The 21,603-nt window shown below is 37.7% G+C and overlaps 1 protein-coding gene across 2 annotated transcripts in view; it reads left to right on the top strand.

The window, feature by feature from the left end:
- PTPN12 (protein tyrosine phosphatase non-receptor type 12) overlaps positions 1–21,603 on the top strand; it is a 70,590-nt gene that overhangs the window by 42,818 nt on the left and 6,169 nt on the right. For both annotated transcript variants that reach the window (XM_069035918.1, XM_069035908.1), the window contains exons 9-13: positions 1,251–1,317; positions 1,886–1,963; positions 2,054–2,152; positions 11,358–11,443; positions 18,863–19,827. In XM_069035918.1, the coding sequence (XP_068892019.1) occupies positions 1,251–1,317; positions 1,886–1,963; positions 2,054–2,152; positions 11,358–11,443; positions 18,863–19,827 (1,295 nt within the window). The remainder of the gene's footprint in view (positions 1–1,250; positions 1,318–1,885; positions 1,964–2,053; positions 2,153–11,357; positions 11,444–18,862; positions 19,828–21,603) is intronic.

Here is a 21,603-nt window from a genome sequence, read left to right as displayed (position 1 = left end):
AAAATTGTACAGGATTCATTTTCTTAAAACTGATGCCACAGTGAAATTTTGCTTCTACTTCAGTTTAAGACAGAATATCAATCAGAAAAGAATGAGCCTTTGAAAGGGAACCCATTTTGTGGTTAAGACGTAAATCCTCATGAGGACAAAACAGACTTTGAAGATTATTGCAAATCATCTTGGGAGTAAAGGCTCCATTCTCAATAGGAGAGACTATGTAACACATGCATCACTAAGAACTCTGTCTTCTAATTTGACAAAAAAGATCTTTAATGAGCAGGCTGTAGTTTCCAGTTGGGAAGTCTTCACTTCTGAACAACAGTTTCATCCTTGACCTGAAATTTGGCTAACAGAACTGTTGAAACTGAACTACCATGAAAACATTTTGGTGAATTGACAGTTTCTGACAATTTATCTGGAAATCTTGCCTATTGCTTTTAATGCTTTTTAAAGCAGCAAAAGTTCATGTATTATGTCAGAAAAAATTGAATTCAGATTTGTAAGTCAGGACATGTTAAATTCATGGGGCTCATTAACTCTTTAGAGCTTAGTTATTCTCTTCAAGGGCTGCATTCTTTTTTAGAGTTGTCACTTTTAAATGAGGTCTGAAACCAAAACTGATTTAGCACTGAAATCTATTTCACTTTGTCCTGTTCTTTTTGAATGTCAATATAATTGTAAGTGTTGATTCTTTACAACAGTGTAATTGTAATCTAATAAATATGCATGAATTATAACTCTGCATGTGTAAAATAGAAGAATTCATACAATTAGGGAAAATAAGATAGTTTGCTGTCACTGTTAAACTTTCAGATGTATGTTTTTTAGCTGAAAAGCAGAAAATACAGATGTGATACTAAATCAGAAAAATGTGGCAAGTCTTTAAATGGATTCTGTTCTGCCATTTTACGTCATTTACCATTAAACTTGGAGAAGACCACACCTGATGAAGCAGTAATAACTGGGAATAGTGGGACAAAAGAAAGAGGCAATAAAATTGTCAGCATTGAAGCATCTTTCATGACTGCAGTTCCAAATGGCTATGAAAACTTGCATTAAAAAATTTGATGCTGCATTTTGCACTGCTGGTTTTTTATTTTTAAGACACTGTAGTGTCCAGCTGAGTTAAATTAAAATGGTATTTGAGGGATTTGGATAATTTTTTTAATGTGGACTCTTGAAATTTAAGGCTTATAGTGTTTTTTAACAAGTTTAAATAATATCTAACACCTAGCTGTTTATGTTCATAGTGCAGGGTGTGGAAGAACAGGAGCCATCTGTGCCATAGATTATACATGGAATTTGCTTAAAGCTGGGGTAAGGAATACTAAAAGAAGTTTTATGACAATCTGTAATTTCATAACAATGATTGATTGAGCTTCCAAGTGTTCTAAAATATGAAATGTTTAAGACATTCTGGAACTCTCTTGACAGGTTGGATGTTTAGTTTCATTGCATTCATGCTTTAGTATGAATTTACTTTCCTTTGACAGCAAGTTTTTACCTAAAAAGGTTGCTATAAAATTCTAATTTTTAAAAAATATATTTCAATATAAATTGATTTTTGAATCCAACTTTCTCAGTCTCTCTGATTTATCGTGCAGTTCAGATTTAAAGGGATAACTTAATCTGGGATTTTTAGGTTATGAAGCATCGTTAATGTTGCAGTGTCATATTAATGACATTGGATGTCTCATTTTAAAAATGCTTGAAATGCTCTCATCTAGTCTAAACCAAATGTCAATTTGAGTTGCTTTAAAAAAAATTAAATAGTTGCAGATTAGCTTTACCTATAAAAGTTAGACTTATTTTATGAAGTTTAACAGCTTTTGTATTGTTATTCTGACAGTTATGTCATTGTAATTAATTTGCTTCTGTATTTCAGAAAATACCTGAAGAATTCAACGTATTTAATTTAATACAGGAAATGAGGACACAGAGGCATTCTGCAGTGCAGACAAAGGTATAGTTTGTTTTAAAATGAATGTGATAATATATCATTATTCTTTGTAAAGATCTGGTGCATTAACTTTTATCTGGTACCTTATTTTAGGAGCAGTATGAACTTGTCCATCGAGCCATAGCACAACTGTTTGAAAAGCAACTGCAAAAATACGAAAGTTGTGCAGACTGGAAGATTGCAGATGGAGTGGTAGGTGTCTTTTCCATATGTAGCTGTTAGCTTCTGATGAAAATTCTCCTATGAAGTTGTTTTTAAAGTGTTCACTGGTGTGATCTTATTAAGTTGTCATGTTTTTTAAAGTACTGCTTGCATTGAAATAGATTAGGAGAGAGAAAAATAAGTTTAAAATGCCTTTTTCAGGAAGCTTCATGCTCTACCCTTTTAACAAAGGAGAAGAAAGTGCAAAAAATATTCTACATTGGTGTTCACAATATTTGAGGATTTTTCTGTCTTTTTGTCCTTCTTTAAATTTCATGTCCCCTATAGGCTTTTCCTCTTTTTTTATGTTTAGATATATTTTCTTGGCTGTTGCTGGCCGCTATGTGAAAAATGGCTTTTTGGATTAATACATTCTTTCTCTTCCACAGTCTAGAACTCTGTACGACCCTTTGTCCCTGGGTTGTGTTTTGTTTGTTCAGTGATTTTCTGTCCCTTCAGTATCTAATTGGTGTAGATTCCATAGCTCTCTAGAGGGAGTATGATTGGTATCTTCAGGACTCTTTGAAATATCTGGAAGCAATTTTAAATGTGCTTTTATTGATAAGCATCCCATTTATTTCAGGGATTTAGCTGTCCTGTACTGTGCTTTCTAGGAAGTCTAGAATGTATTCAATTCTTGGATTAAAGGCATCCACCTTTCTGCTAACTCCTAAGAATTTATATCAGTTCATGCAGTACTTATGAGGCCTTTAGTCATGACAAGAAGCCTGTTGACTAAATACAATTTGAAAAGGGCAGGCTGCTTTTATTTGTTACAGGCTTGATTAAGCTGATCTGTGATTTTTTTTTTTCCTGAGAAATGAGCATGAAAGGGTTTGGAATATGCAGATTGATCAGCTTTGTACAGAAGTGATTTCTAATTACTTTAGTTTTGATCATAAAATAATAGGTAGCTCAGTCTACAGGATCTTCTGGTTATTTGACTTAAATCTGACCTTTGTCTGTGCTCTTATATAGAATCAAAAATATCTCCTATTTATTTATTCCTGTTACTATACATACTAAATTACTTACCTATTCCAGCACATGAGTAAGGCTGTGGTATAATATCCTGATACTATGTCTGTAGCAAGGGCAATGCTGTCTTTAGCACAGCTTGAGAGATTTGCTGACTAATAAAACAAGACCAAATAGAAAGTGGATAGGTAATGTACATGGGGGTGAGAGAGGGATAAATCCCAGCTCTGAAAAGGCACTGATGGAGTGTGAGTTTTGAGTTTTACTTGGATATGATCTTGGTTTATGATCAACAAGTTGTAAAGGAAATTGCATTTTAGCAGTTACTTGGAAACTGGTAAGCGCAGAGAATGTAATGTCCTTGTGTGGGTACCTTGCAGCTTGGCTACTGACTGCATGTCAGCTCTGCTTATCTCAAAAGCATGTTACAGAATTTGAACATTAAGCAGCTGGACAAGGATCAAAGGTGTTGGAAGGCTCCATCTAAAGAACAGCCAGACTGAGGTGGAGAAAAAATGGCTGAAGTTAAATAGAGCAGAGGCTGAGTAACAATGGAAAACTGATTCCTATTAATGTTTTCTGAGGGATACCAGGGACACCTGAAAGACTTAATAAAAAAGTGACATTTGTATAAAAAATGCAACATGAAACTGCAGAGCTTCTTGCAGCTTGAAAGCCTGTATCTTTGAGATGAATATCTCACCACCTTGGAATCTTCTTCCATGAATTTCGCTAACCTCTGACGTATGAAATTCCAGAGTTGCAATCTGTTGGAAAACATTCTGGGGAGGGATCCTTGTATGCCTGCTCTGATCTTATTCTTCCCTGGAAGTTCCCTTTTGGTCACTGCTGGAAGCAGAGCAAAGTAAATCTTTGTCTGACTAGGCACAGCCCATTTTGTGTTGGGAAATGATGCTTCTTCCTATTGTTGCTTGAATAATTCTGCAGGAAGGTTGGGGGGGAAAAAGTCTCATAGGTGAAGAGTTTCTGTATCTAAAAATGTGGTACTTAAATTTGCTACTCTCCATTTGTTAGAAAATTTGCCTGCAAGGAGTTAACTGGTATAGGCTTAGCTTCTGTTTCAAATATATAAGGGAAACCTCACATGTCCAGTTAAATATTTTCTCGTAGTTTTAACCTGATTCTCAAAACTTTGAAGCTCACTTGAGACAGTGTTTTTGTTACTCTGACAAAGCTCCCTTTTTACCTCCAGGAGTGTTATGTAGCATCTGTTGTATAAAATGTCTGAATTTCTCCAGAAATGTTCTAGTTCGTTTTCTTTTAAAAAAACAGACAAACATTCTGGGATTCATCTTGGTTAAAAAACTAATTCTGAAGCAGGAAGTTTTCAAAAAAAATTTATTAAATACAATGTAATATTCTAAGGCTCCTTCACAGGTGTTACTCTGCCTGCAGATGCTACAGCAACTATGAAATCTTCATAATTTGAATGGTTTAATTATGTCCAGTGAAAACAATTCCAAATAAAATTCATGTGCCTATGTTGGATATATTACTATTTGTTAAGCAGAAGATGCTACTGGGCTGAAGAGGAAATGTGTCATTTATTCTGTTTTGATAATACTGTGAAGAGCTGGAGTGCTCTGTAGGGTTGGTTTCATGGTTTTGTTTTCCAGTTGCTGTTCTCATTTCAAGCAGTGTTTGAAATGGGTTGAGTTCCAGAGGCTCTGTGAGCAGGGCTTGCCAGTAAGATCCCAGTAAAAGGTTAATCTGATTGGCAGCAAGTGGCAGTATTCATGGGGAAGTAGCTCAGACACAATCCTGAACGTGTGTTCTGTGAACTTGCCAGCTTTGCCCTGCCTGGAACAATACTGTAAAAAGTCAACAGCAAGGCATGCAGTGTTTGAAAATAGACTTGTGACAGGGTTAGAATTTCCACTAGAATTTGATAGTTTTGAAGCCATGTAAAAAATACATACATGATGTGCTTTAATGTAGTAAATGTATATTCTTACCATATAGTTACACATATTGTGAATGTGTAGAACTACAAATGTTTCAAATAACACTAAGTATTTAAATGAAATGAAATAAGAAAAGCTCTGCTCAGATACCAATACTTTTCTACAGTACCCCACAGCAGCTAAATTTCAGGGTGAAGAATTGCTGCTCAGGAGCCTTTTTTTTGTGATAAGAAAAGAATTCAGATGCTAAATTTGATAATCAGAACTATTCCCCTCCCCCACTTAAGTACTTTCAAGTTACCAAAGAAATTGGAACAGAGTCTTGGATTGAAGCCCTTCCCACTGAAATTCTTGACCATATTGTCATGTATTTCAAGTCAGTAGTTGTGCTTCTCACCATCATTGGCTTTGTTAGTACTGCTATGAAAATATTACACTTGGTGTTGTGTTTGGAAGCTTTGAAATATATGTGAGATCATTAGTCTTGGTCATCTGATAAGATATCAGTCAGATTTGTATCAGTAAAATATTTCATGAGTTATTTGAGAAGGTTCTTCATGAGCTGAAGTGAACTGTAGCTGTCTTGGAAAGTCTGAATCATATGGAATTTCATCAAGTTGGATGTTCTGTTTGGGAGTCAGAAAAAGAAAATTGGTTAAAAGACAAACAACCAAGTTCACGATCTCTTCAAAAATATTTCTTGTTGAATTTTATCTCTTGACAGTACCAAGCATGTTACAGGACTGGAAGTCCTTGTTTTGCCCTTATCCATGAGTAGGAGCTTGTGTTAATAAACACTTTCTCCAAAATCTGGCACTGCTAGAACTCTCCAGTACCTCTTGCATTTCGTGCTGTAAAAGTGACAGAGTTCTGTTGCTGTGGTTGACTGCACTTTTAGAAGTCATGGAGGAATCAGCTGCTATAAGAAGAATGTTGTTATTTGAAACATTAATGGTTTAGAAACTGTAATTGAAAAGACTTTGCTGTTCATATTCTCTTTGCTGTTTGGAAGGATATTTTTTGTCATCACAGCATTCTAAAAAATCCTTTATTTCTTCAGAGACATTTATCTTGTTTCCTCTGTTGGAATGTTTTATTTAATCTGAGTCACTTGAGTGCATCTTTTCAATCTGAAGTATTTCTCTTTTTATCCACTGATGCTCAGTGATTCCCATGCAGCTTTATGATAAGGGCAAAAAGAATGCCTCAATTCCTTTTAAGGGAAAACGTGAGATTACTTCTGCAGGAGTCTGCAGTAAATTTGCCAATATTTTACCAGTACAGAAAGCTTCTGAATGATGTTAAATATTTCCACTGTGAGTTCCAAAAGAAAACGATAAATTGCAGTTCCTGGGCAAACGGTTTTGAATGGTAGGCAGTGTCTGTGAAATCTCAGTCTAAGACTATAATCTATGATGATTTGCTTGAAGTTAGTGACAACTCTGGTGACTGAGCCAGTGGAGGAAGCAGGTGGGGGAAGACCCACCCTTGGGATGTGATAGCAGAGTTTGGGTTACCTTAGCAAGCTGGATTCAGACACTGCATCTGCCATGAGAATTCCTTGTTTCTCTACATTGCTACAGGAACGTAAATTACTCTGCATTTTAGTAGACATGGGGTAATCTACAGTTCAAGGTATTTGAGTTTATGGTCTTGTCATTTGTTAATGTAGTCTTTCATAGGTAGATATGCACACGTCTACGTATGTGCAATTTAACAGAATACATAGAAATTCCAAACTATGAGCATTTTCACTTGATCTCAGTAGCTACTCCCTCAGGGGAGTAACTCCAAGGAAGTTGAACTGTTGAGCATTTGACACATATAGACACAAAGGTTGGGGAAAGATCCTACTCTTTTGTTTACCCACGTTGCAGTGAGAAGCCTGCCACAGTAGGATAGTTGTCTTCTGGGAGAAAGCAGGGTGCTACATGGAACACTTCGTGAACTGCACACGTGTGAATCCATTTTTAAAACATTATTCTGTATGATGACCCCTGAGAACTATGTATGTTGTCCTGGTTTGTCTAAGCTGATACTTTTAAAAATTGTGCTCTGCCTGAGAATGCAACATCTGTCTAGAGAACAAGGGAGTGTTGACTGATGTTGATAAGCTGTGCTTAGGAAGGCTGTGGAAGGCTTTTTCTTAATACCACCATCTGTTCTTCTCAACAGATGCAGTCATCCCAGTGAGATACCCTATATTCGCTTTCAGAGCTGAGCTTCCTCATTTCTGCTCTATGCTAGTTTTTCTGCATGTTTGCCTATTCACTTATTTTGATATATGACAGGGAAATCTGTGAGTTGGTGTCACTCAAGGGTGATAAATACTCAAAATACTGGTTATTCCCTATTTCTTGTAACATAGAACTGAGAACAAGTAACAGGGAATGACTTCTCTAAAAGGAAACAAAGCCTTCACAGAAACATCAATCCATTGAGCTAATTAAGGAAAGTAGCAAAATACTACTTTTTCTTTTTTATTTTTGTGACAATAATTCCTCTAATCGTTCTTGCTCTTCATTCAGTGTAACTAAGTGAATGGATCTGGAGTTTAACCTGATGCACAAGTGAAAACTTTTGAATACCTCTCTGCCTGAAGCCTTCCCTATGTTCAAAGTTGGGGTAACCACTGGCTTTTCTGGTGTTAAATTTAAAAGTACCACTTTGTGTGTGCGGGTTTTCTTGTTGGGTTTTGTTTGTTTGGGGGTTTAACGTTTTTTTTCCCCCCAAGGAATTGTAAACTCTGTGATTGTATATGCCTTGGACATTTAAGTTTATATACATTTTTGAAAGGATTATACATATGTTTTATTACCTATTACCAGGAGTATAAATGGCAGTCCATTTTCAGCTACTTCTGCCTGTCTCAACTAGGAACAGCTACTTAGTGTATACATGGAGTTTTAAAAAGCTTTGACATATGTTAGCTTCTTTAATAAGCTTTTTCTTCTGCCTGTGAGAAAAGCATATCTCAGGAAACATTCTGTTCACAAACACTTCACATTACAAAACATAGAAGGACAGAGATGCAGCTGCTGGTTTGTTTTCTGGACAAGTTAGTCTAGAGCCAACAGGCACACCCTTTCCCTTGCCAATACCCTTTAGAAAACTGAGTGCATAAATAAGAAATGTGTTCCTGAAAACTTCTGTGCTGGTAGAACTGAACTTGGGAGACTTTTCTGATCTGTTGTAGGATGGAGAAGGTGGTGAGGGGGAGGAACTCCTGTGGAGTCTCCCTCTCTCTGGTGTCTTTCTGCCTTATGAAACTGGGATGTGCTGTGATGCTGAAGTAAGGCCAGCAGCTCGCTCTGTTCTCAGGGTGCAGTTCTTTAGGATGCATTCGTTTCTAGCTTTGGTTGTTAGTACTTATGAAAAAGGGGAGCCTTTTTAGTGCAATACCAATGCATTTAGTGCTATCCATAGTAAGGAATACATATGGGAGAAATTCAGTTTGCATTGCACAACTTGGGGAAGTGGGAAGGAACACGACACAGCCATTAAGCATGAAACAGTTTATTGTTGAATACTGGGAGCCTCAGCATCTTTGGCACCAGCCTTCAAAATGGTTCTCTGCCTAATGTCCATGTTTGTTAAGGGCAAAATGATCCATATTGTCACCCATTACCTGATGTCAAAAAGTAGAAGATTGCTTTTTTACGTATTTGAGAGGACACTGGGTTGGAAGTTCATGTCCCATGGTAATGTTTCCTGTGCTGGGAACCTCAAAGCTGGATGCAAACCATTGCAGACATACTAATTTTTTTTAAAAAAAACAACCCACATTCATATTTTTCCCCAGTCAGTAGCTGTATCCAAAGCTGCGTGGGCAGCAGGTGAAGGGAGGTGATTCTGCCTCTGTACTCCATGTCTGTGAGACCCCACCTTGGCTACTGCATCCAGCTTTGGGGCCCCCAGCCCAGGAAGGACACGGACCTGTTGGAGCAAGTCCAGAGCAGGGACACAGAGTGAGCAGAGCACTCACAGGTCTCCTATGAAGACAGACTGAGAGAGTTGTGATTGTTCAGCCTGGAGAAAAGAAGGCTCCAGGGGGACCTTATTGTGACCTTGCAGTACTTAAATGGGGCTTATAAGAAAGATGGGGACAGACTGTTTAGCAGGGCCTGTTGCAGTAAGCAAAGGGTAATGGTTTTAAATTAAAAGAGGGTACAGGCAGACTAGATGGAAAGAAGAAATGTTTTATGATGAGGGTGATGAAACACTGGAACAGGTTGCCCAGAGAGGCTGTAGATGTCCTATCCTGGCATTCCTGACAACATTCAAGGCCAGCTTGTACAGGGCTCTGAGTAACTTGATCTTTTTAAAGATGTCCCTGCTTATTGCAGGGAGGTGTGGACTAAATGGCCTTTGAAGGTCCCTTCCAACACAAACCATTCTATGATTCTATTAAAACCAACCAACCTTGATTGACTGCAGTGGGAGCTTCAGTTGTGTTCATTTAAATGTGAGTGGCTTTTATCTGCTGATTGAATCTTATGCCAAAAACCCCCTGATAGTTACAGCTAGTGGTCAGCAGGACAATGAACTCCCTGTGCAATTTCCCTCAAAGGGCTAACACAATCCGTTCATTAAGGAACAATAGGGTATTTCTGCTGGAGTACTTGTGCAATATTATATTTGACAGCAAGTCAATGGGGGCAGCTAGGGAAAAACAGTAAGAAAGATCAAAAAGATTTAATTTTTTTCTTCACAGGTAAAGGTCCACTTAGTACACTGAGGAATAGGATTTGATAATAGTCTTCACAGTAGCCAACAGTGGTTTGGTAACTTTTAAGACAAGTAATGGAAATTTAAAACATATAACTAATTAATCTAAATTTAAGTGAGGTTAGTTAACTGTTGAGGCAACTTAGAGTCTATCTTCCAAAGCAAAAATTGTTCACTGCTTTCAAATGCAACTGTCTGTCTGAAGCAGAAATTTAACAGGGAATTCCCTTTTGTTCTGTAAGACTGAAGGTCAATCTCTGTCACCAGTCTCAGCAGGTAGGCTGGCAGATAGCAGACCCCATTGCCTGAGCGTGGTATTGTGCTTTGAAATGTATTACACTGATTTGGGATGTTTGCTGTTCTTTTTAACATTGCTTTTCAAAAGAGAACTCCTGCAAGAAAAGCCTTTAGGTAAAATAAACATTAAAGTTAAGATAACACTAAGCTCCTCCTTGATTTTGTTGGGTCTTTGGCTGTGGCACACATTTGGAAATGGTATGTCAGCTTTAGACTGGTGCATGTTCTGGTTTGATTTTTATACATACATGGTTTTTTCCTTATTTTTGCTGAGTGGCTGGGATGTAGTTAAATACTGTTCATAGCCACTCTCGGGGCACTGTGTTTTAGATTTGTGCTGAAAACAGTGCTGATGGTTGTTTGTAACTAATGCTGCAGCTATTGCTGAACCATGTTTCAGGAACTGGCAAAGGCCCACCTGTGGAAGGTTATGAGTGATTGCTTCAGCATTGCTTGTTTGATTTCTTTTTATCTCCTCCCACTTTTCCTTTGCCTGCTAAACAATTTTGTCTTGACCCACGAATTTTCCTGCAGTTCCTCTTTCCCTTCCAGGGTTGGGGTGGGTAAATGAGAGTGAGAGTGGCTTTGTGGGGCTTAGCTGCCTGCCAGGGTTAACCCACAATATTTTACATGTATATACATGTAAGTGTGTATGGATTTATAAATACATGCATATATAAAATGTATCTTTTATATTTATGGTCCTAAAGTGAAATTAAAATCTATATGCTTTCCTGAGTAAATTAAACTTTCTTGTACACGAATGGGAGATTATTTGAAAGTATTTTAGATTGATGCATTAGGTGGCAAGTGGGTAAGATCCTTTTCATTTTCTTACTATGCTGTAGATTAGTCTTATCTTCATTGGAGTGATTGTACAAGTAAAAATAATTTGACTGGAAAATAAATGCTTTATTATCCAATTATTAATTTAATTATTCAACATGAATAATTGGGAAGGTGTATGAGAGCTTGCTCACTAGTAAAGGAAGATCAGTTTTTGAGTATTTTCTGTAATGGGTTGTTCAATGGAAAGCAGACAGAAATCTTCAGTCAGAAAAATTTGAAGTTGGATACACAAGATAAATTCACAAAATTATTTTTTTAGAAGAGTTTTGAAAGTGATCTCTATATGATAGCCAAAAATAGGTCATATTGTTATATATTATTGCAAAGTGTCATTACAGATCTTTGGGCCTTCCAGTTCAAATATAGTATGTATCAGCTTTACAGCCATGAGTAAAAATACCCTTTTTTCTTTTAATCAGGATGAAAATAATACAGAAAATGCTGTCAGTTCTTCAGATGCTGAGAAACAGGATTCTCCTCCACCAAAGCCTCCAAGGACCCGCAGGTAGTTAACTGTGTTCATACACTATTTTAAGCTGAAAGATTAATAAAAAGTAGAATAAAGCTACTGATACCTTAAAGACTTAAGATGAGTATGTTGTGTTTATAAATAGAAATCTACATAATGTAAATAGGAGTCTTGTGATTGACTCTAAATATAAGCTACAATATCTTTGTGAAGTCTGTGTTTAAATATACCAACCTTGCAATGATTATCTGTGAGTAGACAAGCATACACTTTTACTAGTCAGATACGTTAGATCTACTTGTGTTTTAATTCTGCTAGGTGATATAGCAAAACAAACTTAAAACAGACTCAAATAATGACTGAACCCTCATTTTTGGAGACAAAACCGTAGTGGAACATACCCATGTATTCCAGAAAAATCTCAGACAAGTACTGCTTTTGACTAGAGTATAGCAACCAAATACTGATATTATTGAGAACTGGTCTCACCAATCCTTTCATTCAGCAGAGGAAAAAGAAAATCTTCTCTAGCTCTTAAAATGCATAGACATAGCTTTACAGAAGCCAAAACTAAATCTGAACCAACAGATTCATCAGCCTAAAATGGGTACCCAACCCAAGTGTTAAGACAGCTAAAGAAGCAACTCTCCTGAGCTAGGTGTCCAAGCCCCCCAGCTGGCTTGTGGAGGGCTTATAGGGGCCTTTGGCAGGTGATCTTGCCTATAGTGTTACATTGGCAGGTGTTACATTGCCTGTAGTTAAATAGACATAAGGTGAGTGCTTGGGCTTCCTAAAGTTGTAGAATGACACAACAAACCACCAGCCAGCTGATATTCTTGCATAACCTTTAAAGTAAAGTATAATTCCTTTGAAATAAAGAAAGAAAGAGATGGAAGTGAGTTGGGGCTTTTTACAAACAAATTACATGGTTGGTGCTATGTAGGCAATACATTTTTTACCTTATTTGGATTGATGGTAATGTGATTGTATTCAATTATGTAGATTAAGATGATGACAGAGGAGTTAGTTAACCTGTGTTCATGATGAGTTCCAAGTCCTTGAAACTTCATCACTGATCTTAGAAATATGATTTCTGTCTAACAGGTAATTTCCTTACTAGTGTTCCTTGAAATAATCTTAGGCGTACCTTAGGTTTTATCATTTTTATATATTAATGTAATATTAACATGTGTATAATTCACATAATTCATGTTTAAGCACACATCTGTCTTATCTGCACTGCATTGTTCTTTACTTGCTGCATTAAGTTAAAATCTTTTAATCTCCCCTTAAAGCCTGGGGTTTTTCTGGGCCTGTTTCCATAAACTCATACTTCCCCATCTGCCAGCACTGGCAGGCAGATTGGTTTCTTAGAGGTGAGCTTTTAGCAAAGCTGTTGTCTTTCTAAAATGGAGATTATTTCTGAAAAACAATTAATTAAACCCCTCCTGGAAGATGCTTCTGAGGAAAGACTTTATTTGCTATTAGTCACATCTGCTCAAAATACCCACTAATGAGCATGTTTTTTTCTTGATGTGGGGGATAATTTTACAAATCTACAGCCTGATTCAGTCAGGACATAGAGCCAGGTTTTGTGTACTGTGGATGTTTTGGCATAGGTTAACATACTTTTCCTGGGGAGGATGGGAGAGCAGAATCAGTGAAACATTCTAATTTAATCCCCATATGCAGAAGGCAACATTTTTATGTTGCCAGCCAAATGTGTACTTGAGTTTTACATGCACTGTCTCTGAAGAAGTTACAAGCAAGTTGCTAAAGCTACTATTTTTGAAAAGAAAGCAGGCTTTTAAATTCTTTACATTCTGTGTTGTAGATGGCTTCAGAATGTGTATTTAGTAAAGTAAGCTGCATTTTTTTTTATGGGAAGGTTTAACATTTGCTTTGTTTTCTAAAACAAAAAGGGCTACAGGGACTGATAGAGCAGAATACTGTAGGCCAGCTTGGTTTCAGATGAACTTGCCTGAGATGATCCTGACTGAGCAGGAGAAAAGTTGGTTTTTATTCCTTGGCCTCAGGGTGCTTGTTTTCCATATTATTACCAGACTGAGCCATGTTTGCTTAGACAGTAAAGTTTATGATGCCTGTTGATTTTTTTCTGATGGCCTCTAGTCTGCTGGATGATGGTGACATCTCCTCTGCAGCCCTTTCCTCTGGCTAACCACTCAGGACATGGCAGAATTTTTCTGTGAAGGTGGCTTTCTCACTCTCTCTTGTTCTGTTTGTGATATTGTCATGAAATCATCTCAGTATCTTCTTTAAACTTGAAGATCTCTTCCTGTGAAAGTGCAGCTAATATCATGTAAACTATCATGTAAAGGATGAGATTTCATTAAAGACTTTTACCATGCAAGGTAGGGAGCTTACTCAGAGAGGTATAATTAATCCTTTTAGTACTTGCTTTGGCCTGGGCATGTACTGGGGAAGGAGTAATACTTTCTAGGCTGCTTTTATGTCTTTTTCTTCTTGGAAGTTACAAGTATCTTTAGGCTATAGATATTGATATTAAATTTGTATTTTATTTACTTAGCTCACCATGAAGCATCTAGCTATACTTTTTTTTGCAGAGGTTTTGGAATTGTATTGCCTTCCAGTCTCTTATCACCTTGTAACGCTTTAATGTAATTAAACTTGCTGTACAATATGTGAGTGTAGTAATTTAGCTTAATGTCTCTCTCCATTTGATGTCAACATAAAAAAAATTCTAATATTACTCCTTGATTATTACAGAGGTAAACAAGAACAATTCATTAGTGCATACATCAGCACTTTATTCCAGAAATTGCTTGGCTTGGCAGTTGATGATCAATTCTTGTGAAAGTCACCTTTCTTCAGAGGACTTGAGGGGATGGAAAGCCTTTGTTAGACATGGTTTAATTATTTTCAGGTTAAGGTAGGAAGAGGACATAAGTAAGGTTTAACTTTGTTAGATATAAGACTGCAAAAACCCTAAGTTTTAAATTTACGTTTAGGACTGTACTTGATTTTGCGTGACTGATGCATCAGAATTCAGAGGGAGCACCTTAATACCTTTTAAGTATTAGTCCTTGAAATATTTGTGTGCTTAGTAGTTGCTTCTAAAGTATTTGGAAAAAGAGGTGGTTTATTTTAGTTAGGTTTGGTTGCAAAATGTTTTTTATTTTCAAGTTCAAATGCAGTTTGAAATCAAAGCATAAACTTAGACAAAATCACAAAAAGCAAAGATGATGTAACAGCTTTTTTGTATGCAGTGTAATGAAGAGCTACGTGCTGCTGTCTGAAGGAGAAAAGGTGAAATACTGCAGCAGTTTAACTTCTCATCAGATTCTCTTTGAACTTAAGTCTAATGATAGTAAATACATTTCCAGGGTTATGTGCCCTGCAAACCATCTCTTTGCATCTCCTGCAAAGCTAAGATAAAACTTATTGATTGGGTGTTCCTTCTTAGTGAGCTGTCTCTAATTTGTATGCCACAATCAAAAAAAACCAAAAAGCCTTGCTAAGTAAATTTTTAAAGATAAATTCACCAGTTGGTTATTTTTATGAATTCGTTGTACTTTTATATAAATTATTTGTAGTACATTTGCAACAACTTCACTCACTGGACTGCAGCTTTTCTTTCACGTGGATGGCAGTGATTTAATGCTAAAGTAGAATAATGTGGTTGTCTAGCATCAGCCTGCTTATGTTGAGTTTAATTTTCCTATTTTAATTATGAGGGAGGATGTAGAGCTTGCTATCTATTTTTGGTTGCTCATAGCAGCTGCATTCCATGACCTTGGCATCACTCTTTTATTTGAAACACCCTACAGTATGCTGCATAGAATAACCATGGATTACTTAAGGCTTTTTTCTTTTGAACACTGGCCAAGTTTCATTTAAATCTGAACCTATTGTGCACAGTTTTAATAATATAGCTCTTTTCCATTAGGAGTAGAATGGCTTAGATTTTAAAACATTCTAAAAATTTGTAATGTATTGCAGAGAAAGCAATAAATGGCTTTTTTCATGTATACATTTTTGGTGGAAAGCTGTGGTAAGGCTTTTTTCTTTTGACAAATCATAGTACAAATTGACAAATGGTGTGCAATTGTTACTATGACAAATAATTTTAAAAAGTTGTTATTGCCTAATTCATGGTTTACCTGACACCTGAGAAGCCACTGGCACTAGGGCACTGCCTCAGTTGCTCAGGCTGTGTGGCAGTAAAAGTGTATGAAAAAGCTGCCTCGATCACCCAGGGACATTCCATATCCAGCTGTAAATGAGGAAGTGCCGAGGTAGTGGCATTCCAGGATAATCAGGAGCAGTTGTATCTGAAGAGGCACTTCAAGGCTGAGTCATGACAAAGCTTTCTATTTTTTTTATCACACAGTGAGATTTTGCAAATGTATGTGTTTATTTAAAGGTCTAATACAGGAAAGCTTACTTCTCTTACTTGAATGGCCTGGCTTTCTTTGGTTCACTGGCTCTTTTCTGTCTCAAATTCCTCTTTCATGAGCTTTATGTTAGTTTCCTGGTATTTTAAATTAAGCTGGTTTTACTGCCTCCTGTTGTTTTCAATAGTATTAGTAGTTCGTGTTCAGATAATTTTCTGCCTCTGGGGGCAGAAATGTCTCTGGAGCACAGCTGTTGAGGGACATACCCAAAGACAGCATTATGCAGCAGCCCAAAATACCCAAGATTCACAAAAGTTTTAGAAAAAACTACTGCCAAACAGAGATCTTCTGAATGTGTACATATCCTAATACTTCTGCTGTGTAGAAACAGACAAAAACATTATTTGCAATGCAGAACATGTGAAATAGTAATATTAAAAATGTCAGTAAAATGGAAAAAATGTTACCTAGTGGCATGTTTCCTAATTTAAAGAGAAAAAATACATTAGAATGCTATTTGGGCATCTCAGTTGCTGAGGACAGATATCCTTCAATTTTAATAATGCAAAGAATGATTTTGGGAAGTAATTTCTAATTTCTTCACTGTAAGCTCTCATTTAAGAGTGAAGGAATGGCATTGAACTTCAAATGTAATGGGGAACGTTGTAGTAGTTCTGTATAGGAGGAAGTTGTTTAATCAGCTTTTGGGTTGCTGATTTGTGCAGCATTTCCTGTATCATCAGTTCTATGGATACATCTAAGGGAAGTGCTTGAATACACGTGGGGCTCTGTTTACCAGTGGATCAAAGGGTAGAGTGATTTCATTGTAATTGGTAAAGAACTTAATGAATTTTGACTGGTATTGTGGACTGTCTTGGGGCGACTATAACGTTGTTATATCTAGTTTAATGCTGATTTGCTCCTTCAGCTAATTGTAATGGTTAATGTTAGGTCTGTACCAGGTAAGAAATTAGTTTTGCTGATTGCAAACAACTCCGGGTCAGGAAAATCAGGTCAATAAGGGAAAACCATGATTTTCAGTAGGAGGATTTAGTGGAGATTACTGATGAGCATCACTGCTGGTAAAAGAGGGCATGTAAACATTTGTGCAAGTGCACTCACTCTGTCTCCCTCCCTGTGTTCCCCTCCCCCATTCGGAACAGAGGAGAGAAATCCAAGAGGAGGGAATTCTCCTGTCCTTAGTGTGTATTAAATTGGAGCAAGACTTACATCCCCCCTTTACTGTCTTATCTTTACTAATTCAGGCAAACAACTTACTCTCAAGCTTATTCATTTTTCAACATCTAGAGGCGAGAGCTCCTAAATGACTTCTGTTAAATTGCATTGCTGTGCTTTGTATTCCCCCTGTTTTAATGTAAAGAAAAACAGCAATATACAAGTGGAGGGAGGAGAGGAAGAGAAGGAATTTGAGGCCCAACTCTTTGTGACAGGAGTCAGGCAGAAAATGGAAGAGATCACCCAGAACTGCAAGGGAATCTGGGGTTTTCCAGATGCAAAGATACAGAAACTTTTAGAAGATAATTTGGAAGGCTGGGAAGCTTGCAGTACTTCAGGAGGTTAGAATTTTCACAAACTGAGAATCCAAATGGTTCTCTTTAGTACGGGAATCCCTTGTATAAAGATTTTGGTTCTTCAACCCATACTGCTATAGCTCGGTGCTAACAAAGTCACAAGGGTGAAACACATGCTGTAGCCTGTCCCAAGTCAGGTGTGCTTTTAGTTCTCTACAAGACTCAATTGTGAGACAGTCCCTGGGCTTTTTTTGGTTTAGGTTTTTTTCCTACATGTCATGATAGTCTCAAGAATTTGCACTGGCTGAGTCCTTCTTAGGCATGGTTTGGAAGTATGGGAGCCAATAGTATTACTTTGATTTTGCTTGTCTTGTGGCATGCAGACAAATAATGAAAGCCTGTCTGATGCCTTTCTCTTGTAGACAGAGTTCTTGTGCAATTGTATGGTCCTTCTTATGCTGGAGGGTCTCATGAGAGCAAAGTATAGAGGCAGAGTAGAATTCCCTCCTTCCACCTGCTAGCCATTCTGCTTTGGATGCAGCCCAGGACACAGTTGGTTTCTGGACTGTGAGTGCACACTGCTGGGTTATGTCCAGCTTCTCCTCCACCAGCACCCCCAAGTCCTTTGCCACAGGACTGCTCTCAGTCTGTTCAATCCCCAGCCTATGTGGACATCGGGGGCTGCCCCAACCCAGGTGCAGCACCTTGCACTTGGCTTTGTTGAACCTGATGATGTTCTAATGGGCCCACCTCTCGAGCTTGTCCAGGTCCTCCTGGATTTTTAAAGGAATGGAAATGATAAAAATGCCTTCATCAGGTATGCTAAATGTTTGTAGTCAACTACTCTGGATCTAATCTGACCATATGCTTGAAGAACTTCTCCTTGTAAGTAGCTTGAGATAAACTGCAGTTGTAAGTGCTGTGGTCTCACTAATATGCACTGTGATTTGGATCATGTATTCTACTGTGAATATTTTTTATGTTGTATGTACCTCATGTTGGCTAAATTTGGTTTGCGACTATGCAGAGACTATTAAATACACAAATGTAAAAATAAAATCCTCTCGGGCATGTGCAGAAAAATAAAATTGAAGGAAAATATTCAGCGTTAGGTGGGTTGAAGGATTTTTTTTTTTAAGAAATCTTTCTTGGCTTTATTGAAATTTGAATTCCATATGCCAAGTTTCTCTGAGCCACTTAAGGAAAAATGTAGTGAAATGCTGCCACAAGAGGGCCTGTCTTGCAGCGTTGTTGAAATAACACTTCTGGGAAAGGATGTGAGCAATCTTTGAGCTATTAGTGAGGATTAGTTGTGGCCTGAATGAATGTTTTTGTGATATCCTGAAAGACATTTTGAGTGTGTTGACTTAATTCTTGCCTGCCCCACTAGTCATATTCTATAACCATTGTCCGTGTGCAGTGGAAGCTCCGTGTGGAGTTTGATATTGGTATGACAGCATTAACTACTGCAGAAGGAGATGGATAGGTATCTAAAATCTTGTCAAAATCCAGAAAATTCAGACAATTGTGTTTTGGTTGTTTTGCAGTTGCCTTGTAGAAGGAGATGCTAAAGAAGAAATCTTGCAGCCTCCAGAGCCTCAACCAGTACCACCAATCCTAACACCATCTCCCCCATCAGCTTATCCAACAGTCACTACGGTGTGGCAGGACAATGACAGATACCATCCAAAGCCAGTTTTGCACATGGTTTCATCAGAGCATTCAACAGACCTCAACGAGAATTATAATAAGTCCACAGAACATTCAGGGAAGAATGAACCCAGCGAATACGCAGAGAAGAGGCTGGAGCGCAACTTAAGTTTTGAGATCAAGAAGGTACCTCTTCAGGAGGGACCACGAAGCTTTGATGGGAACTCCCTGTTGAACAGGGGACATGCAATTAAAATTAAGCCTGTGTCATCCTGTGTAATTGATAAGAACTTCAAGCCACAGGAACAGATTTCAGGGGATTCATTTGTAGATGCTCCTCAAAACTCATGTATGGAATACAGCATGCCACAGTCTAATACAGCCTTAATACCTTCACCAGAAAGTCTGCAGAGTCAGCAGGTGTCTGACACCCCACCCAGACCAGATCGTCTGCCTCTGGCAGAAAAGGGACATGCCACATGGTCACTACATGGGCCTGAAAATGCACTGCGTACGTCCGTGTCTGAAGAGTTGTCTTCAGACACCTTGTGTCACGGTGTTAAAACTCTCTCTCTAGTATCAAACACCCCAGTTGAACATCCTTCCAGTGATACTGTTGATCATACTCCTCTTTCTGTTCGAGCACCCCTCTGTTTTACTAATCCTCTCCATTCAGATGATTCTGACACGGATGAGATGAACTTTGACGGAGCCATGAGCAAAAGCGCGTCCAATGTGTCAACCGCAAGTGCCACAGTCTCTGCTGCCACTAATACTGAAAACATTTCTGCCAGAAAAGTATTGCCAATGTCTATTGCTAGGCAAGACTTAACAGCTGTAACATGTTCTGAAGATGGCAAAGGTAGGTTTCATTGAGGTTCAGAAGTGCTGCTCTTTATCTAGCTGCATCTGTGGAGTTGGACAACACAAATTTCTTTGCAACGCAATTTTCTAAATGTAATTTAATCAATGCAGTATGGCAGCTTCAGAGAGGGCACAACTCTTTTCCTAACAGCTTTCAAATTGCATGTGAGCTGTTTTTGGTGTAAGGTACTACAGACCATGATTAGCTGCTTCAAAAGCTGTACTGTGAGCTTTATTGTGAGTATTTGTTTAATGCTTTATTTATAATGCCTTCCTGTAGGTTTGTATGTAATTGTAGGTTTGTGTTATTATTTGGTGCATATTTTTTCTCTACACCCAGTTTCATGGAAGTGTCTATAATAATTGGGGATTGACTAGTCAAAGCATTTTCAACAGGCTTGTGCAAATACATAACAATTTCATGCTTATTGGTTGATGTGCTGTTCCTAAAAATGTAGATGTAACCTCATTCACTGTGTTGGTCTTTGAAGTTGCTCATGATTTGGCTCCTGCATTTTAATAGTGTTGTAAATATTTAGCTGTGCTTTCCTCTTCTTCTGTACATGGCTGGGGGTGACAAGCTAATAGGGCTGTTCATCTAAAAATCCAAGTTATGCTTTATTAGCACTTTGAAAATTATTTAGTGGCTTTTTATCTTTTACTACTTTTTTTGAATTTTTTTTGGTGAAAGTTTCAAGTTCTAACATTTTCAAGTTAGAACGTTGTTTATTGAAGGCAAAAGGGTCCCAAAACATATGGGTACAGATTTCAGTCAGGCTGGCACACTTAGAGCAGATGGAGGACAGAGCTGGGAAGAGTAGATTAGGCCTCAGTAACTGCTTGAGCAAAGTCCAACAAAACAAGAAGTAAGGCTGTGGAGCTGAAGGAAGAGCATGAACTTCTGGATTCAGCTCAGACTCTTGTGCTTGGAGCTGCTTACAGTGATGGCCTCACCTCAGGAGCCTGTGCAGACTTCATGAATTTCTGAAGTGAAATGGGGCTCAGTGTATGATGCAAGATGCAGAACCAGCTGAATTGAAAATACCAGCTTTGTGAACTAAATGTTCACCAAAAGTCATATATCCAGAGATGTGAACTGTTTTGCAGCCTTAAAAACAATCTGTTTCTATAGATCTTGATATAAACTGTACCTGTAGATTGTGACATTATATGTAAACACAGGACAATACTTGCACATACATGTGTATTTTTAATGCTGTGACTTAAAAGATGCTCTGCAGAGCTGACAATGTCCTTTTGTCATAGCTATTTCAACTTTGCAAGCAGTCTTCCTTGTATTTGTTTTATAGATTTGCAGGCTATTGTATTTTACCTTTTAGCCAGAATTTTTTTCTTCTTTCCCAGAGCAATTATTGTTTATCACACTGTTTGAAAATTACCACCTCTCTGTGCATCTCATTATGTAGATGCTATAAGAACGTGCAAATAAAATGATATGTCATAAATCTGATAAAGAATTGGAGAAATGTCACTATAGAATTTGATTCATGTAACTGTGTATCAGAAACGTCTTGAAATAACAGTTACAGCCTTTGTGCTGCTGGTATGTTGATAATTTCACAGGAATTGATTAAAATTCTAGCATTAATTTTTTTATCATTTATCTCTTGTTATTAAGGGTGCATCTCTTCCTGCTTTGTATGATAGTGAACGCTTCCCATTTTCTGTTCTGGTTGCAGGTCTTGTAATCCCTCTGGGACTCAAGAATATAGGGTTCGATCACTTTGCACCAGTGATCCTAAACCCTGTTTAC

This window comes from Aphelocoma coerulescens, chromosome 1A (assembly GCF_041296385.1).
Source record: "Aphelocoma coerulescens isolate FSJ_1873_10779 chromosome 1A, UR_Acoe_1.0, whole genome shotgun sequence".
Classification (NCBI taxonomy): domain Eukaryota; kingdom Metazoa; phylum Chordata; class Aves; order Passeriformes; family Corvidae; genus Aphelocoma; species Aphelocoma coerulescens.
The sequence above is the reverse complement of the archived record's forward strand: the minus strand, read 5'-3'. Positions and strand labels throughout refer to the sequence as shown.